The 20,192-nt window shown below is 44.5% G+C and overlaps 1 protein-coding gene across 1 annotated transcript in view; it reads left to right on the forward strand.

Moving 5' to 3' along the window:
• The first annotated feature begins 9,569 nt into the window (after nucleotides 1–9,569).
• Nucleotides 9,570–20,192, forward strand: part of MYO1D (myosin ID) — a 377,286-nt gene continuing 366,663 nt past the window's right edge. Inside the window, exon 1 of the mRNA XM_003279378.4 lies at nucleotides 9,570–9,963. Within this exon, the coding sequence (XP_003279426.3) occupies nucleotides 9,869–9,963 (95 nt within the window). The 5' untranslated portion in view covers nucleotides 9,570–9,868. The remainder of the gene's footprint in view (nucleotides 9,964–20,192) is intronic.

Genomic DNA, 20,192 nt, shown 5'->3' on the forward strand with positions numbered 1-20,192 from the left:
GCATGTGCCTGTAGTCCTATATAGTCCTAGCTACTCAGGAGGCTAAGGTAGGAGAGTTGTTTGAGCCCAGGAGTTTGAGGCTGCAGTGAGCTGTGATCGCACCACTGCACTCCAGTCTGACAGAGCCAGACTCTGTCTCTTATTTTAAACACACACACACACACACACACACACGCAGAGGAAGTTTTGATCCCTTACTAAGTGCAGGGCCCAGGGCTATACATGTAAATGGTAATAAATCAACAGGAATCATAAAACTCACATAGAGGAAAATCACAGGGTGATCAGAGGCTCACAGGCATCAATTAGAAATCTCAGTCTGCTAAAAAGGACATGCTACAACTTATCTGCTTCTAATAATTCCCTATTCTGAAGATAAAAGAAGCAATTGCACTAATAGCAATGCTAGCTTGTATTTACTGAGTGCTTACTGCCCGCCTTAAATTACATGAAGCACTTTATAGATGTCACCTCACTTCACACTTGGGGGTGGGTTTTTCTCATCTTTATTAAAGGTGAGGAAACTGAGGCTTACGCAGATGAGCTAATTTGTTCAAGGTCATACAGACCTAGGACTTGAACTCCAGTGTATGATACCAAAATTCCCCTCAATATTTCTCCAAGTTTGGTTGGCCCCCTGCCCATCTGCAGCAGAATCTCCTGGGCTGCTTATTAAAGTTCAGATCTCTAAGCCTCTGGTGCAGGTACCTAAAGTTTGGGTACCACTGTGCCACCACTGCCTCCTGAGTATGGGGAGGATGCTACTCTCAACAGAATCCTATTCAGTTCAGGAGAGCTAGTTAGAGACTTGGAAAGGGTGAAAACACTAAGAGAAAGTGACATTGTGAGGAGATAAGCAAAGTCAGACTGAGACATTGGGACGCTGGACCTCAAAAAGATCCGTGAAATAAGAGTTGGAACTTTATGGACAGAAACTCTAAAGACAGGTCAACTTGAGAAAACTAGGAGGCTCCTTCCTACCTGGCCCTGACCTTGGCCCCCCAACTCGATTACAATTCACTTCAAGCTGGTCCTACCTTGGTGGCATATCAGCTCCAAAGGACAAATCAAGCTCATAAATAGGGATAATGAGGAACAAGAAGATGGGACAGTTGGGAGCTGGTTGGCATACCGGGCATGCAGAGAGTCTGGGCAGTGGTTCAGGACTAAGAGTGAGTGAGCTGTTTGTTTGTTTGTTTTGTTTTGAGATAGTCTCTCGCTCTGTCGCCCAGGCTGGAGTGCAGTGGTGCAATCTTGGCTCACTGCAACCTCTGCCTCCCGGGTTCAAGTGATTCTCCTGCCTCAGCCTCCTGAGTAGCTGGGATTACAGGCATGCACCACCATGCCCGGCTAATTTTTGTATTTTTAGCAGAGACGGGGGTCTCACCATGTTGGTCAGGCGGGTCTCGAACTCCTGACCTCGTGATCCATCCACCTCCGCCTCCCAAAGTGCTGGGATTACAGATGAATGAGCTGTTTTTATGTAGATATATCTTCTCAGCATGAGGAAGGCCTAATGAGGCAAATGTCCCAGGTAGGCGCAGACATTGTGGCATATTACAGAGGGGATTCAGGCATTGGATGAGATATTGGGTTACATGACCTCTGGGATCTCCTAGATTGAAACTTTTCTCCTGTGTAATTTCTTCAGGGTTCAGGTTGTCAGATTTGGATATAAGCATGGCTCACATTATTTATACCTCTAGATATTCTGAAGGATTAATCCAGTTGGTTGGAAAAAGTCAGAGGGTCATGCTGTGCATTTTATTTCAGGATCTTAACCCTAGGAGATGGATACTGCTGTAGCTTACCAGTTGAGAAACTGAGAAACTCTGGGTAAAAGGCAGGAGGAAAGCAGTTTGGGGGAGCAGATTATCTATCAAATACGATGTTGCACTCTTTCTGGAATGTCAATTCTGCAGATACTGACCCAATATGAATGCTAGATGAAACTAGTACTAACTAGTACTAGGTATTAGATATTGTACTAGTAGTTGTATCTAGTACTAGTTATTATTATTAGATATTGTACTAGTAGTTGTATCTAGTACTAGTTATTATTATCATATCTTGTACTAGTTACTAGATATTGTTGGGTTTGGAAGAAAACCATTCCAATTCATTTCTTCCCTCCACCTGACAAAGTAGCAAAGTACTTGGAATTGGAACGGTTTTCTTCCAATCCCAACAATATCTCCTCTTTAATCTCTACTCTAAGCTTTTAGGAGAAAAAGGGGACAGAGAAAAGGAAGACATCATCCCAATATTTACAAATGGGAAAGGAACAGAAGTTCTGGAGGTACCCAGAGAAGATCTAGGGTGTTGCTCTCCCTCACTTCTCCTTATCTTACCTCCTGAACTTCGTCTCACCAAGTGCAATCTCTCTCTCTCTCTTTTTAAATTTTTTTATTTTATTTATTTTTTGTTGTCGAGACAGAGTGTCACTCTGTCACCCAGGGTGGAGTGCAGTGGCCCAATCTTGGCTCACCCAGGAACCTCCGCCTCCTGGGTTCAAGCAATTCTCCTGCCCCAGCCTCCCGGCGCAATCTCTTAATTGAATGTCCATGCTGGATAGTGGAAACTACCCATTACACGGCCCAAACCACATATTTTGAGTTCTGGTCTCAGCTCTACCACTGCCTCACTTTGATCTAGTTAGTCAGCCACTCTTCCTGGGACTCGGTTTGTCCGTCTGTAAAGGAGGATGTTTGATACGACCAAACATATCCTCCTTTACAGATATCATCGTACTTAAACATGACGTTCAAGTAACAACATTCTATTCCTTAGAATCTTGCTACCTAAAGTGTGGTCTCAGAACCAGCAGCATCACTTGGGAGCTTATTAGAAAAGCAGAATTTCAGGACCCAGACCTACTAAATCAAATTCTGCATTTTGACAAGATCTCTAAGTGATTTTTCTTTTTCTTTTTTTTTTTTTTTGAGACGGAGTCTTGCTCTGTCACCAGGCTGGAATGGAGTGGCACGATCTCGGCTCGCTGCAACCTCTGCCTCCAGGGTTCAAGCGATTCTCTTGCCTCAGCCTCCCAAGTAGCTGGGACTACAGGCACCCGCCACCATGCCCAGCTAATTTTTGTATTTTTAGTAGAGACGGAGTTTCACCACGTTGGCCAGGATGGTCTCAATCTCTTGACCTTGTGATCCGCCCGCCTCGGCCTCCCAAAGTGCTGGGATTACAGGCGTGAGCCACGGCACCCAGCCCCCTAAGTGATTCTTCTGCACTTTAAAGCTTGAGACATCCTGCCTTAAGACACCATCAATCCATGAATAGATTGTGATATGTCTTTTTGTTTTCCCTCTCATGGATTCCTATCACACTCTCAAACTTTCTAGCTCTAGGACTGCTTTAAATGGCAGAATAGCTTGAGATTTAGTGATTATCTGGTTTGGGGCTTAAGGAAAGACCATATGGCCCTTAAAATGGAACAATACATCTACACACATCCATTTACTAATTAACTTGCTAATTAATTCACCTACTACACTCAAGAAATACCTGTTGGGTACCAGGCACAGCTTGAGGGGTTGTAGATATAAGGATGAGTTAGGCACAGCCCCTGTCCTAGAGAGTTTAGGGATACGCCTGAACAGCCAACTCCAACCCAGCGTGATAAACACTTCTGTAATTCCTAAAGAAGATGCATTCCTTTTAAATGTTTATAGTCAGAAACTACGTCATGGCAAGCAGGAATAATTCTGGAGGCAGTTCCAGGTTGTCCGCCTCCACCCTCTGATTCTATCTTTCCTGTGGCCTTACATCTGTGGCTTGTCTGCCCACACAGGGGGATGAGTTATTGGGACAGTCCCTGTCTGGTGACTCACAGGATACTGACAGTGATGGCTTGCTATAATTCTTCTCCATTCCATAATAATCAGGAATTGTGGTGTGATCTTTCCCTTAGCTCAGAAGTCCTTAACTTGGGGCCCGTAGAAGAGAGGTTACTTCCAGGGGTGGAGCTGAATTGGCGGCCTGTGTGCAAACTGTTCTGTGTATGTGCTTAATATATTTGTCTCAAGAGAAAAAGTCCAGGAGTTAATTTTGTTTGGTTTTGTTTTGAGACAGAGCCTTGCTCTGTTGCCCAGGCTGGAGTGCAGTGGCACGATTTCAGCTCACTGCAACCTCCGCCTCCCGGGTTCAAGCAATTCTCCTGCCTCAGCCTCCCAAGTAACTGGGACTACAGGTGTGTGCCACCATGCCCAGCTAATTTTTGTATTTTTAGTAGAAACGGGGTTTCACTATGTTGGCCAGGCTGCTGTTGAACTCCTGACCTCATGATCCATCTGCCTCAGCCTCCCAAAGTGCTGGGATTACAGGCATGAGCCACTGTGCCTGGCCGGAAGTCCACACGTTTTTATTAAAGGATGATGAAACCTAAAATTGAGAAGCAGTGCCTTGCTACTCTCCTCTTGCTGCTGACACCCTTGTAGTACCAGCTCCTTCCTTCTCTTCCTCCTCTATCTCCTCCCCTCTTCAGCTGACATCTCCCAACTCCCTCTGTGCTTAGCTTGATTAGTTAAAAGGAGCTCTGTCTGTGGTATCACAGTCACTCCTGTCCCCAACTCAACACCATCACAGGTAAGCACAGCTGGACCACAAGAACAATCGAGAAAAGAAGTCTCTAGAACTCAAAGCCAAGTCATTAGCAATTGGCTTGCTAGTCTTCTGTCTTTCAGAGTTAGAGGTGAGATGAACTTTAAAAATCACTTTTTGGACTTTCAGGATGGTTTAGGCTAGTGATCCCTGCCATGAAAACTCCCTTTCCTTTGTCCTGTCAGATGTCTAGAGTGTCAGGTTGGGGGTTAGGGGAGAGAGGGGACTCTACAGGTGGGTAAAAGTCATTAATGACATCAGAGAGGCAACTGTCAGGTCTCTTTATACTTAAAGAATTTTTAGGCTTCAGAAACCATAAAAAGTACATATGTTACTTCTGATGTATCATTCTTAGTTCAAATCCAGGCTCATGCAGTAAAGAGGAGGAGGTATGTTTTGGATATTTTCTGAGGCAGAGTTCCAAATCATTTCTATATGGCTGTAAGTACATAATGAAGTTATTTTGCAACATATGTTTGCCTTTCTACTTCTGCTCTGTTATAATTTGGGATTATAATATAAATGTATAAAATGCCCTTTGAATATGCTGTGTGACTATTGTTGTTGTTGTTGTTGTTGTTTTCCTAGCCGTCCTATTTCTGTCTTGCCAGACTCATGCTGAAAGAGTTGTCTTCCGTGGATGCAAAGCCCCTGGTAAAGGCAGGGAGGGCAGGGCAGCCCAGAAACATTCTGGGAAAGTTGAATGGGAATAAACATTTGTGGTGGAAAAATCAGGGTTGATTTTCGTGGATCATCAAGGGTAGACCCTCTGCAGTGGCTGGTAACTACAGAAGGGTTTTTGGAATAGCAGCTTTTGTTCAGTGTGAACACACAGTGTGCAGGCCTGGCCCCAGGGGAGAAATAAACACAGCCCTGAGATCTGCTTCCGGGGCAGGAGTTGAGACTGAGGTTAATGTTGTACAATGACTAATTTGCAATGCAGAAAACTACCAAGGGGGGTGGATTTACAGTCTCACATTTTATGACCCATAGGTTCACAGACCATTCCATATTCATTTATCAAGCAACAGTTTATTAAGCACTTCATCTCTTAGCACTATGCTAGGAGGTGCCAGAATTACATTTACATCAAAAACCAGAAAAGACAGCTTCCAGCCCTCATGGCCCTTACAAACGAGTGAGAGAGATAGACAGTAGGCTCAAGGGCATTTAGTGCTGTAATGGGGGCAGCACTTCCAGGATGCTGTAGGAGGCACAGAGGAGGAACAGCCAATTCTGACTTAGGAGATTATGGAAGCCTTCTTGGAGGAAGTGATGTTGAGACTGAGAGCGGAGGGACGAGTGGAAGTTAGCTAGGTCAGAGGAGTGAGGGGTGGGGTGGCAGGGAGAACTTCAGGCAGAGAACGGGATGCACCTTCTCAGGGGCATATGGATATATTTGACATCTAATTATTTTTGTTTTTAGAATTACCTGTTCAGTGTTTATAATCTCCTAGCACATCTATGCCAAACAGAGCTAAGAGGTACCCTGGACCAGGGTTTTCAAAAATATCTGCTGGTTCTTCAGTTCTGGAAGGTTTGCAAAATTCTGATGTGACTTTGATTTCTAAGTGTTATTTAATATTTTTAAATTAAAAATTTTTATTTAGCACAGTTTTAGATTGCTATTTAATTTTTAAGTTTAAATTTCAGGCCGAGTGTGGTGGCTCACACCTGTAATCCCAGCACTTTGGGAGGCTGAGGTGGGCAGATCACGAGGTCAGGAGCTTGAGACCAGCCTGACCAACATGGTGAAACTCCGTTTCTACTAAAAATACAAAAATTAGCCGGGCATGGTGGCGTGCACCTGTAGTCCCAGCTACTCGGGAGGCTGAGGCAGGAGACTCGCTTGAACCTGGGAGGCGGAGGTTGCAGTGAGCTGAGATCGCGTCACTGCACTCCAGCCTGGGCGACAGAGCAAGACTCCGTCTCAAAATAAATGAATAAATTTCAAACTAATTTCAAAGTTACAGAAAAGTTGTGAGGATAGTACAAAAGAAAATCCCCTCAAAAGTCCTTTATATTTTTAACAATTTTACCACTTGTTAGTATTTTGCATCATTTGCTTTAATCATTTATATGTCTGCCAATATATATCCATGCCCTCCTTCCACATCCTCATCTCCTTATTATTATTTTTATTATTCTTGCCAAACAGTTCGAGACATCATTTTACTCCTAAATACTTTAGCAGATACCTGCTGGAAACAAGGACATTATCTTGCAGAATCCCAGTAAAATGATCAAGTTCAGAAAAACTAGCATTGATACTATCCTACTATCTAACATCGCGTCTATATTTGAATTTCACCAATTATCCCAATAATGTCCTTTACATTTTTCTGGTTGGAGATCCAGTCCAGAATCACATATTGCCTTTAATAGTGATGTGCCTCAGCCTCTTTGTCTTTCACACCATTGATATTTTTGAAGAATACAGGTCAACTGTTTTGTAGGATGCCCCTTAATGTGAGTTTGTTTGATGCTTCTTCATGATTAGATTCCATTTATGTACTTTTAGCAGGTAAATGATCCATGTCTTTTTCAGGAGACCATATCAGGAGGCTCATGGTGTCTGTGTGTCTCATGATTGGGGATATAAACTTTTATTTGTTTTATTTTTTGTATATTTTAAACTGTAACAAAAACATGCATCTCCAAATATGTTTCTATTCAAATTTTATCACAAAGAACATTCATAATGAGATAGTCTGCCCTAGGTTACCTTGACTGAATGCAGACCTGAGTATTCAGTCTCTCCTGCCGGCTGTGCATATACCTGAACTTTGCTCAAGTGTGTCATTGATTAATAAGGTTGTAACTGCACATTGGTCTAGAAATGCTGAATGTAAAGTTGTATGGGTAACAAATTACTGCTTAGTTATACAAACAAGAATTTGCTTGACACAGTACAATGAAAACAACATACAAAAGGAAACTGGAATCCTGAGGCTAATAGTGAGCCCCATTGAACAGATTTGGGTTCATCACGAGAGTATCAATGCCTAATTTTATACTAATGTGGACTTATACAAGAAATTAATAAAATACCCTTTGCATATGTTGTATATGTGTTTTATATGTTGGGTTCCTATATAAGATGTTGATTAAAATGAGGATCTCTTACTTTGGCCATTTGGAAACCACATTGTATCCCACCATAGCTCCTAACCACTGTACAATTTCTCCAACTCTCTCATCATCTGCAAGCCTTGATGTTTCTTTTCCTGGTACCTGGGATTTTGCCCTAATTTTTAACACCCACAGGGCTCAGGGAACACACATATATAATTTACCAAAAGCTTTTGGGGTGTGGTCCCTGGATGCTCCAAAGTGCACACAGTTTGAGATTTCTTTCTTTCCTTTTTGAAGTTCAGTTCTGCTTATGTTAAAACATGCCAATACAAACATTAGGAATACAGCCATACCCTATGCAATAACCTACTTAGCCACTGACCAACACCTCCACAAAGGACTCAACCATAGGACAGTCCTAACTTATTCCAGAGCTTTTATTCTACAAATGAGGACACTGATGTCGAGACAGGTGGATCTCCTCCTTCTGAAGGACAGCTGCTAACGGTAGTCAGATGCAGCCCAGCTCTGCTGGTGCCTGGGGTTGGGGTGGTTTTCTGATGGCAGAGGCAGTCCCTCAGGAGGTGACAAAGCCACTTCCACTTCCCTTTCTCTTAGCAAGTGTGGGTGGCTGGCAGCTGAAGCAGGCCTTTGGCAAGGTCCTTCAGTCTGGTTTACTCATCTCAAACTCAGCCAGAGTTGAAGCCCAGCCAGATCCTTGGAGGCCTCTAGATTTCCTAGTAGATTTTGTAATAGAAGATGTCCTAACAGAAACACAGGACTGAATAAATGTAGATACCTTAGAAAGTCATTTATTTAAAAAAAATAGCTGGGCATGGTGTCATACACCTGTAGTCCCAGCTGCTCAAGAGGCTGAGGCTGGAGGATTGCTTGAGCCCAGAGTTTGAGGTTGCAGTGAGCTGTGATTGCACCATTGCACTCCAGCCTGGGTGACAGAGGGATAATTTGCCTCTAGAAAGAGAGAAAAAAAAAAAAAGAAAGAAAGAAAGTCATTTGTAGTATATTTTCTTTGGGAAAATATATTCTGAGTTCAAAAAGAATTTTCCAAGCTCAACCAATGTATCAATAAATTGGAGACTACTTACAACTCACTTCATTCCATTGAATCAGTATGGATTTCATATTTATATATGCAAGGTAATACAATAGTTATTTGGTGGATGCAAAAAGAATGGTCCCATGCTCAAGACATCTGCAATAATCCTGGAGAGATGATACAAAGATGTATTAAAAACTTAATAATCATATAAGGTAATGTCTGATGACATGCTCGGATGAGTGGAAGAGAAAATGGGCCACTGGAGAATGGAGGTAGTCGGACATGGTTGAACGCTGCGGCTCCTAAATCAAATGACCTGGGTGAAACCGCAGCTGCTCCACTTCCTAGTCGTATGGCAAGTTTCTTAAAAGTTCTCTAAGGCGCTGAGAACAGCTCTGCCCCCAAAATGTTAGCCATTATTATTACCTCTCAGTCTGTGCTTGAACCACCACTTCGAGAATGGGCAGGGTGTGAGTAGAGAGGCGGGAGTGGGTTTTGGAGCAGGGTGACAGAATCATAATGAATTGTCCTCGCGAAAAGCTCCACGAACTACTTCTCTAACTTTTTTGGCAGCTACCAAGTGTGGGCGGCAGGCGGCCATCCTCTTGGCCGCCTGAGATCCCAGCGCCTGTCCCCAGGGGGCGCTGCCACCCAGCTGCCGCCGCCCGGCCCAGCGCGCGTCCCCGCCGCCCACCCGCGCGTGCGCGCCGCCCAGGTGAAGAGGCGGCGGCCAGGGCCGCGGCTGGGGCGGGTTCCTCAGTGGGCCGGGAGGGGCGGAGCCGGGAGGCCCGGGCGGGGCGGAGCCGGGGCGAGCCCCAGGCTGGAGGCGGGACCAGCCGCCGCCGTCTCCGTCTCGGTGTCCCGGCCCCTACAGCGCTCGGCAGCCGCGGCGGGAGGAGCGGAAACTGTCGGGTGCGTCCCGTTCGGAGTCGCGCCGGCCGAGAAGGCGCCGAGGAGCAGCGGGGCGGCCTCCATCCGGCCCGGACCCGCCGAGCGGCGTGCGCGCCCCCTCCCCGTAGCCTCGCGGCGCGGCCTCGCCCCCGCCCCTCCCGAGCTCATCGCGGGACCCCAGAGCGGCCCCGGCGGCCCGAGCGCGCCCACCTGAGCCCCCGCGCCGGCGCCATGGCGGAGCAGGAGAGCCTGGAATTCGGCAAGGCAGACTTCGTGCTGATGGACACCGTCTCCATGCCCGAGTTCATGGCCAACCTCAGGCTCAGGTGAGGGCGGAGCGGCCGCGCGCAGGGGCGCGAGGCTGCGCTTTCCCGAGAGGGGGCGCCTCGGGGCGCGGCCGGATCCGGGGTGTCGGGGGCGCCCAAGCTCTAGGGATGGAGGCGCGGCCGGCCTGTGGTGTCCGGGGGTCTGCCGAGCTCCGCGGCTGCGCTTTCCCGAGGGCGGACGCCCCTGGGGTGCGGCCGCTTTGGGGTGCGGGGGGCGTGTCGAGCTCAAGGGCCGCGCTTCCCTGAGAGGGGAGCCCTGGGCGCTGTCCGGGGTTTAGGTGCAGGGGGTGTGCCGCGCTGGAGGGCGCGCTTCTCCGCGCCAGGTGAGGGATGTGGGCGGGCCGGTGACCTCATGGAAATTGAAGGGAAATAACTTGAACGAGAGTTGCGGTGGCCCCGAAGGCCATAGGAGGACTGGAGGGTTATTTTGGAGAGAGGCTGGCGTCTCATCCCGGCTTTACACTTGCTTCTTTTCTTTTTTTCTTCGCCCTTTTTTTTTTTGTTGTTGTTGTTGTTTTTCCTCCTGGCGTAGTTCCATGCTGTCATTCAGGATGCTATGGAGTGATCCCTGAGCTGTCTGTTCCGGGACACTGGCTATTTTTTTAGTTACTCTCTAAACGTAATTAGACACGTTTCCAGACTTCGAAGAGACTGCTGTACTTGCCAGTGCCAAGATAAACTGTCTGAATTTGACAAGACGTTCATGGTTTTGGTTTTTTTTCAAGGAGTTAGTGGATGGAGCCCTTGTGTTATTGACATCCTTGAGAACGTAGTCACAACTCAGCGCCCCAAAATGGGCTTCCAAGATGTGGATTTGTTTTAGAAAGCCCTTTACATGCGATTATTTCTCCCTTGATAGAGTAATATGTAAACAGTTTTAAAGTAGTTTGACTTAAACGTTACAGTAAGTGGAGTTTCAAAATAGCTGAGTTTTGGTGTGCATGTGTGTTTCCCTGCAAGCTTTGGCTCCATTTTTTCTAAGGTTTATAGCTAAACATCATTCCTTAAACTTATAAAGTGAAAGTCATAATCTAGGCTTCGGTGCTTAACCCTAGTTTCAGTATTAACTACCTCTGTCAATCCAATTGACAGGGGTCAATCAGATTTATTACATACCAGCATAATGATAGGATGTTACATTTCTGATCAAGGTTTGGATGCACAACTTTTATAGAAATCACCCCAAATATTAATCAAAATGATATACCTCTACATCAGCTATAACCAATACCCATTATCATAGTCATAGTGATTAAGAGTCAGGTTGTTGAGATTCAAATTCTAGTTCTACTACATTCTTGCTGTGATCTTTGAGCAAGTTACTTAACCTCTGTGCCTCAGTTTTCTTGTCTGTAGGATTGGGGTTGTCCTGAGGGTTAAATGAATTATTAATAATATGTGTATACACACTTCAAAGATTAGTGCCTGGCAAATCCGTATTAGTAAAACTGTTTTAGGTTTTCCCAAGGCACATAAAATAGATAAAGGGGTAAGTTAATAGGAATTTCATAGATTAAGGTTGTTTTAAATTATTTAAGAGATTCTACTCCCCTGTCCCCCAGGAAATAAGTTGTGTGCTTTGAGAAATGCCTTTATAATTTTGTCACTCTCAGCTTATAATCATTTCAGTTTTTCAGACATTGGTACATTTATTATGTACATACTGTATACAAGACCCTGTAGTAATAGTTGAATATGAAGCCTTTCATTTTAACCTCCGTCTTTCACCTCCAGCAAATACATGACCTTAGCCAGAGCTTTTGCAGAATTTTCAGAATTTGAAATTGAAGGCATAGAGTCTAACAGGGCTACATTAGTTAGTAGGACTACTCCTCTGTAATAGAATTAAAACTCTTGTGGTTTTTAAAAAGTAAATTGAGGGAAGGCACTTAGAATTTCTGCTTTTTTTTTTTTTTAAAGCATTAAGTCTCTTTAAGTGTGAAGCTTGAATTTCAAGATAGATTCCTAAGGTGAGCCTAACAACTCCTATGTGTGCAGAAGAGAATGCTGCAATTTATTTATATTTATATTTATATTTATATTTTTTAGAGATGGAGTCTTGCTATGTTGACCAGACTGTTCTTGAATTCCTGGCCTCAAGCAGTCCTCCCATCTTGGCCTCCCAAAGCACTAGGATTATAGGCATGAGCCACCACCTCCAGCCGAATGCTGCAATTTAATTCTACTGTGTGCAAGGTACTCTAGGAGATAAGCTAGGAGTATCCAAAGAACTACAAGATGTGCTGCTTACCTCTCAAAGAGGTGACATCTCGATGAAGACATGGAGAAAGGTGGAATTTTGTATTGATTTAAAGAATAGTTCAAGAAAACAACATCAGGAGGCTGAGACAGAAGGATTGCTTGAGCCCAGGAGTTCAAAGCTGCCGTGAGCTATGATCACACCACTGTACTCCAGCCTGTATAATAGAGCACGACCCTGTCTCTTAGAAGAAGAAGAAGAAGGAAAACAGAGAGAGAGACACACACACACTCAGAGAGAGAGAGATAAAGAGGAAGGAAGGAAGGGAAGGAAGGAGAGAAAAGAAAAGATAAAAGAAAAAAGAAAGAAAGGAAAAGAAAGAGAAGATAAAAGCCTTATAAAGCTTAGGTGATTATTTGTCAAGTAATTATAGAAATTGTTCTGGAAGTTCAGAAGAGAGAGAGATACCTTAGGTTGACTACAAAACACCTTATAGAGGAAGAGAGGAGTTGAGCTGAGTTCCAAAGGATGGGTAGGATTTGTAAAGGTGGACTCGTGGCTGGAGAGCATTCTAGGTGGATTAAGCAGCGTGAGCGGGGGTTGGCGGCATGAAAGCTGACTCTGGGTGACAGTGAATAAGCTCAGTTGTTTTGAAGGGAAGGGGTTGGTGTTGTGCAGATGTGGGAGGAATCACCAGCTCTCCACATGGCCATTGGCTAAGGCCTAGGTTTTTATACCCAATCTCCACATCATTCAAAATCCTAGGTGTACAGATGTATATGTATTTGTACGTATCTCATATGTGTGTCCTTCATTACTCTGAGAATTGGCTGTGGTTCTCATTGTACAGATCAGTGATTGTTCATGACTTACTTATAAATTAAAATAGTTGGTTCCCTGTAGCCATAAACACAGTACCAGCAAAGGGTAGCACCCTTACCCTCCTCTCAAACTATAAATTCTGACCTAGACAAAGCAGTCCTCTCTTTCCTTTCACTTTGCAGAGGGTGACCAGAAACCCACCACTGCATAATCCAGGTGCTATTCTGTGATGTTGAAGTGTTTTTGTCTCCTGGAATATTGGTGGTTGGGCACATATTTCTGGTTGTATATAGCTGAAATTGAGCGTGTTTGGTCCATTGGTGGATATGGATGTGTGAGTGAAATTCCCCTGTGTGCTTGTACCTCATGCCCTCCCAAGCTGCAGTTCCTGCTCTTACTCCCCAGTCTGGAATGTCCTGTCCTCCCTTCCCACCTGGCTTTTCTGCAAGGCCTGCTTCCTTCCTTTAAGGCGTGTAGTAGTCGAGCACTCAAGGCTGCAGGTGCTTCATGGGTCTGTGTTTTCTCAACAGCAGCACCTAGCATAATGCTGGGTACAGAGTACATTCCTTCGTGACAACATTTTTTTGTAGAGAGGGAAAAATGCTTCAGTTACTTTAAAAAAAAAAAAAAAAGCTTATGTGGCATTGTCCTTTTAGAATTATCTTCTTGTTTTGCTATTAATCTGGCCTTCTTTTTCCCTCTTGGAGCTAAAGCTTGATTTTTAGACAACTGCCACAATTGACAGAACTTTCTCCTACCATTTTTACTTTTAAAAATTGACCTAGATGTGTGTCTGGATGGGGCAAAAGTAAAAGAGTGATGTGGATTAGTGCGAGTTAGGATATCTGAGAAGGAGCTTCAACTTATATTTCTTGCTTTATAACAAAACCTGCAGCCGGGTGCGGTGGCTCACGCCTGTAATCCCAGCACTTTGGGAGGCCGAGGTGGGCAGATCACAAGGTCCGGAGATCGAGACCATCCTGGCTAACATGGTGAAACCCCATCTCTACTAAAAATACAAAAAAATTAGCCGGGCATGGTAGCGGGTGCCTGTAGTCCCAGCTACTCGGGAGGCTGAGGCAGGAGAATGGCGTGAACCCAGGAGGCGGAGCTTGCGGTGAGCCGAGATCGCGCCATTACACTCCAGCCTGGGTGAGAGCGAGACTCCGTCTCAAAAAAAAAAAAAAAAAAAAAAAAAAAAAAAAAAGATTGACCTAGATCTGTGTCTGGATGGGGCAAAAGTAAAAGAGTGATGTGGATTAGTGCGAGTTCGGATATCTGAGAAGGAGCTTCAACTTATATTTCTTGCATTATAACAAAACCTGCAGCCGGGCGCGGTGGCTCACGCCTGTAATCCCAGCACTTTGGGAGGCCGAGGTGGGCGGATCACGAGGTCAGGAGATCGAGACCATCCTGGCTAACATCGTGAAACTCTGTCTCTACTAAAGATACAAAAAAATTAGCCAGGCATGGTGGCGGGCGCCTGTGGTCCCAGCTACTCAGGAGGCTGAGGCAGGAGAATGGTGTGAACCCAGGAGGCGGAGCTGGCAGTGAGTCGAGATTGCGCCACTGCACTCCAGCCTGGGCGACTGAGCAAGACTGCATCTCAAAATAAATAAATAAATAAATAAGTAAACAAAACCTGCTTGTATTATAGCAAAACCCTGAATATCTGAGAAGGAGCTTCAATTTATATTCCTTGCTTTATAACAAAACCTGCTTGTATTGTGAGGGCTCCTTCTTTCCCTCCCAGAAGTCTCTTGTTGGGGGATATTTCTTTTGCCTTTTTGGTGGAGGTGGAGGTGGTGGTGGTAAGTTCCTCATTCCAATTTCCAAGCATCTCTGCTCAGGAGTAAAACCCCTGTATGAGTCCTGCCTGCTTCCATGGTCAGGAGCAGTTCCTGCCGGCAACCCTAATGACCACTTGAAGCCCTAACCACAGCATCCCTGGCCTACCATGTTCTGCTTTCTCTGTAGCCACTTCCTTTTTGGATGTGGAGCTCATTGGTTCCTTTTCTCCTTGCTTGGGCCATTCCTATACATGAGTTCTTCCAGCATTAACATCAGCTTTGCACCCTCCCTGTAAGAGTCCTGCCAGGGCAAGCTGCTTGCATCTGCTCCTCGGTGTGCTCCTTACTCCGCACACTCCTCACTCTCAGTTAGCCATGTGCGTGAAAGGAAGAATGCAGGCTACTGCTCAGGAGTGGACTTGAGCCACGGTTGGTGTCCTTGAAGAAATGCTTTCCATTTTATAAGACAATGAAATATACGTTAGGCTTCTGGAGGTCCAGTTTCTTAACTTTATTTGTTACTGGTTCCTGTTTTGAGAATAAAGCATCTATTCAGTCTTATATCTTGGCTTCTCAGAAATTTAATTTTTCACCCTCTCTTTTCTTATTGGGTTTTGTCTTCCGTAAAAGCAATCATCTGAAGCACTGTGCGTGCCAAAGCTCCATGCAACTCCTCTTTTTTAATCTAACACAGCGTGTCTTTTGTACCTTTGCTTAGACCTGGGATTTTCAGCCTTGCCACTATTGACATTTTAGACATTTTAGACTTTGTTGTAGGGGCTGTCCTGTGTGTTGTAGGATGTTTAGAAGCATCTCTGGCCTCTACTCACTAGATTTCAACAACTCCACTCCTCTTTCATTTATGACAACCAAAAATGTCTCTAGACATTGCCACAAGTCCCTGGGGGGGTTGTGTGTGGGTGGGTGTGTTCGTGCTCACACACATGCAATATTATCTCTAGCTGAGAGCCACTGGCCCTTGCTGTTTTCACCCCCTGGAATGTCCTCCTTTCCTTATCTCTGCCCTCATTCCCTGCCTGCCATACTCTTACTCATCCTTCAAGACCAGATGTGAGAAATCTTTCCCAATCCCCCAAAACAGGTCAATGTCACATTCTCATGTGCTCTCAGGATACATGGACATGTATTCGTAACAGAGAATTTATCATATTCTTAGGTTGCTTCCTCACCAACCTATGGAATCCTCAAAGGCCGATAGCCTGTTCAGAGGTAGATCCAGGTTTTCTGGTGCTTTGAACCTCATAATGCTTGGGGACAGCCACCTTTAAGAAAAAGAATGTAAATCATGAATGCAGAATTAGATGCGAGGCTTTGGAAGGGGAAGGTGCAAGTGAGTGGCTGTGAAGCAAATCCACCTTTAATCCTTTTGCATTTTCTATGATGCTACAGAATTTGCCCTCCCCCGTGTTTAATACATCTTAAAATGAATTAACTGAGTACTGAAATGTTGGCTGATTGTTCTTCAACCAATGGAATTATTTCTTTTTTTTTTTAGCATACAATCTTCTCAAAATATTGTACTTCAATAGAACTTAACTGTGTGTTGGGGCAGTGAGTTATAGATTAGAAGAAAGGCATGAAACAGACACACACATACTGACCACACCACCCCTGTATTCTTTCTCTGTGGCCGTTTGGTCATTTGGAAAATTTGGTGGGACAAAGGGTTTCTCTTGCTTGCCAGGGGAAAAAAACCCATAGATACCCTGGGTGGTCTTCAAGTAAATGTAAACCTGCCATTGGTTCAGGGCTCTGGTTAGAAATAGCTCTAGTTAGATTTATAGGAGAGGTGAATGGCACACTAAATCTTTTTGGCTTCCATGTGAAATTCTTTGGCAACCTCTTTTGAAGGCCTTTGGAAAAGGACAGTTTGCTCTCTGCCTGTTTTGTACATTGGCTTCATATTGGGACAAAAATGGGAATTTGGGTTTTGGAGCTGCCATTTGGAGTGAATCACCCTGCCGCCTGGTTTCCTTTCCTACTCCGTGACAGATTTCCGAGACTATTTTTATTCAGGGTCATTTCTTGACCCTGGAGACTTCTGCTGAATTTAGTTCCCAAATAGAGCCAGATGTGGGTGGAATCAAGCACTTAGAAGTTGCTACTGGTTCATTTCATTGCAGGTTCTGATGGGATCTACTTTTCTTTTTTCTTTTTTTTTAGACAAGGTCTCACTCTGTCACCCAGGCTGGAGTGCAGTGGCGCAATCATGATTCACTGCAGCCTTGACTTCCCCAGCTCAGGCAACCCTCCTACTTCAGCCTCCTGAGTAGCTGGGACTACAGGCGCACACCACCAAGCCCGGCTAATCTTTTTTTTTTTTTTTTTGGGGGGGGAACTACTTTTACATTAAAAAGATACACTTTGGCTTTTTGCTTAACTTTGAGACAAAAATGTTGAATCTGATATAGCTAGAAATGTGTTTATTTAGTGATCTCCGTGTTAGCTCTATGTGGAGAGCTGTTCGTTGACATTCTCACCTAAGTCTGAGTCAGCTAAGCAAAATGGACACTAGCTCTAGGAGTGGCCTCATTTAATGATAATTCTCTAGTACCCATTTGTGGTGCCGCCACTGGAACTGGTTTGGGTCATTGTATTTGGGTCATTGCCCAGCCACTGCCAAATCGGAGAACTTTACTGTCAGCAGTGGCTCCAGCTCCACTGGATAGATTACCTGTTCATGAGCCTCACCGATATTGCCTATAAAAATGCCAACTATATTCATAAATGGGGTCAGAGGGTAACAGCATTTTAAAAATGCATTGTATGTCTCTCCTTTATCATTTATTAGATGCCTTGATTTAGATGGCAGTTTTATTTCCTGTAGGAAACAGGCTTCTTTCAGTTCAACTACAATGTAATTACTGGCTAGATCTCTTTTTTTTGAGACAGGGCCTCGCTCTGTTGCCCAGGTTGGAGTGCAGTGGTGCGATCTTGGCTCACTGCAACCTCTGCCTCCCAGGTTCAAGTGATTCCTATGCCTCAGTCTCCCTAGTGGCTGGGATTACAGGCGCATACCACCACTCCCAGCTAATTTTTTTTTTTTTTTTGTATTTTTAGTAGAGATGGGGTTTTGCTATGTTGGTCAGGCTGGTCTCAAACTCCTGAGCTCAAGTGATCCGCCTGCCTTGGCCTCCCAAAGTTCTGAGATTACAGGCATGAGCCACTGAACCTGGCCAAGATCTCTTGAATAGAACAATGTTTTCCAAACTTTAGTTTTGAGCATTTATGGGAAAAAGAGAAGCAAAAGCATGCTTCCAATAGGGAATCATGGAAAGAGCACAGGCTCTGAGACTTAAGTGACCAAGTTCAAATCTCAGCTTCAGTTTTACTCCTCTTAACACAGGCTTCCCTAAGCCTCATTTCCTTATATGTAAAATGATCGCCTTTTAGGGTTATTGAGATGAAATCACATGTTCAGCAAGTGCCTGGCATATAATTCTCACTCAACTAATGCTAACTCTCCCTGAATCCTTCCCAAATGGCCTCACCTCCCTACCCTGACCCCATAACTGCTAGAGAGCTAGATATTTTCATCTCTTCCTTGTCATTTCTTCCTCCCTCACTAAGACAAATTTGTTTGTTTTGATTTTGTTTGGGGGGCAAGGATGAAAGTTTGCAATGGCGCAAACTAGGGAATTCAGATTACCTAGCAGAGAGTACAAGAACACTGGAAATAGAGAAATCTGGACCTTAATCTTGTCTTTGTTCATTTACTACCACCTGTGTGACTTTGGACAAGTGACTTAGCTTCTTTGAGCCTCAGTTTTTTCATCTATAAAGATGATGTATTCTTGTGAAAATATAGCACATTTAAAATATGTGTCAAATACCTATGGTGGTGGCTGAAGCATAGTAGATACTCAGTGGGTGCCCCTGTGTCTCTGCTCCATTCCCTGGTCAAGCCCTGTGGACCAAAAATGCCCTTGCTATTCCCAATTCACTCTGTAACTATCACCTTATGCATTCTCATAATCACATTCCCTCCAGGTCTCACTATTTAATTTCTGGAAATTGTTTTAAACTCTTTGGAAAATGAAATCTATTCATATTTAAGAGATTTCTAAATTATTTTATTCTGCATGTCACTGTTCTCAGCCTCCGTGAGGGTTCGTAACATTTAGGCACTATTGCCAGGTAATAGACTTTAAGTCTAGAGTTGTTGTTTTTTTTTTAATCTATAACCAATTTCCTCATTATCTATAGACCCTATCTGTGTTTCATATAATCTCCTGGTATTAAAGCTAGCAACTACTTGAATTCTTTTTTTTTTTTGAGACGGAGTCTTGCTCTGTCACCCAGGCTGGAGTGCAGTGGCATGATCTCGGCTCACTGCAACCTCCATCTCCTGGGTTCAAGCAATTCTCCTACCTCAGCCTCCCGAGTAGCTGGGATTACAGGCGCCCGCCACCATGCCCAGCTGATTTTTGCATTCTTAGTAGAGACAGGGTTTCACCATGTTGGCCAGGCTGGTCTCGAACTCCTGACCTCAGGTGATCTGCCCACTTTGTCCTCCTAAAGTGCTGGGATTACAGGCGTGAGTCACTGTGCCCAGCCAACTACTTGAATTCTTACAGTGTGCTTAGTGCTGGGTTGGGTACTTTGGTGGGGGTTACTTTTAATAAAGTTACTCTTTGAGGGATAGCTTAATTGGGAGTAAGAGATACCTTAATAAATGGATCAATATAAAGTGAGATATGATTGAGCTCAAATGAATAGCACAGACAATTCTGTTTTGTTTTTTTTTTTTTGAGACAGAGTCTCACACTGTCACCTGGGCTGGAATGCAGTGGTGCGATCTCAGCTGACTGCAGCCTCCGCCTCCTGGGTTCAAGCAATTCTCCTGCCTCAGCCTCCCGAGTAGCTGGGATTACAGGCACCCGCCACCACACCCAGCTCATTTTTGTATTTTTAGTAGAGATGGGGTTTCACCATGTTGGCCAGGCTGGTCTCAGGCTCCTGACCTCATGATTCACCCGCCTCGGCCTCCCAAGACAATCCATTCTTTTAAGGGCTTCCTACAGAGAAGGAATCAATATATCATATTTTTAGAAAAGAGAACCGATGACAATATAATTAAGAGCTGTCTATATGTATATACTATATTATGAGGGAATTCAGAAAAAGAAAAAATGGCATTGGGAGTAGGTAAAAAATGCCCTATGGAAGAGGTGGAATGTCAGCAGACCCTTGTTGAAGTAGAGATAGTCTTTCACTTGGAAACAGCCCTTCCTCCTCCTGCCCTATGGCCTGAGCCATCCTGGCCTTCTTTTCTTCTCTCTCCTCTCACTTTAAGCATGCGTGGGCTGGCTGTGCTGCTAGCCAGCTTCCATTGCTCAAAAATATTTCCCCCCACATTGTCTGCACTTCTTTCATTCTTGTCTTATGCTGCCCCA

This window comes from Nomascus leucogenys, unplaced genomic scaffold (genome assembly GCF_006542625.1).
Source record: "Nomascus leucogenys isolate Asia unplaced genomic scaffold, Asia_NLE_v1 Super-Scaffold_249, whole genome shotgun sequence".
NCBI lineage: Eukaryota > Metazoa > Chordata > Mammalia > Primates > Hylobatidae > Nomascus > Nomascus leucogenys.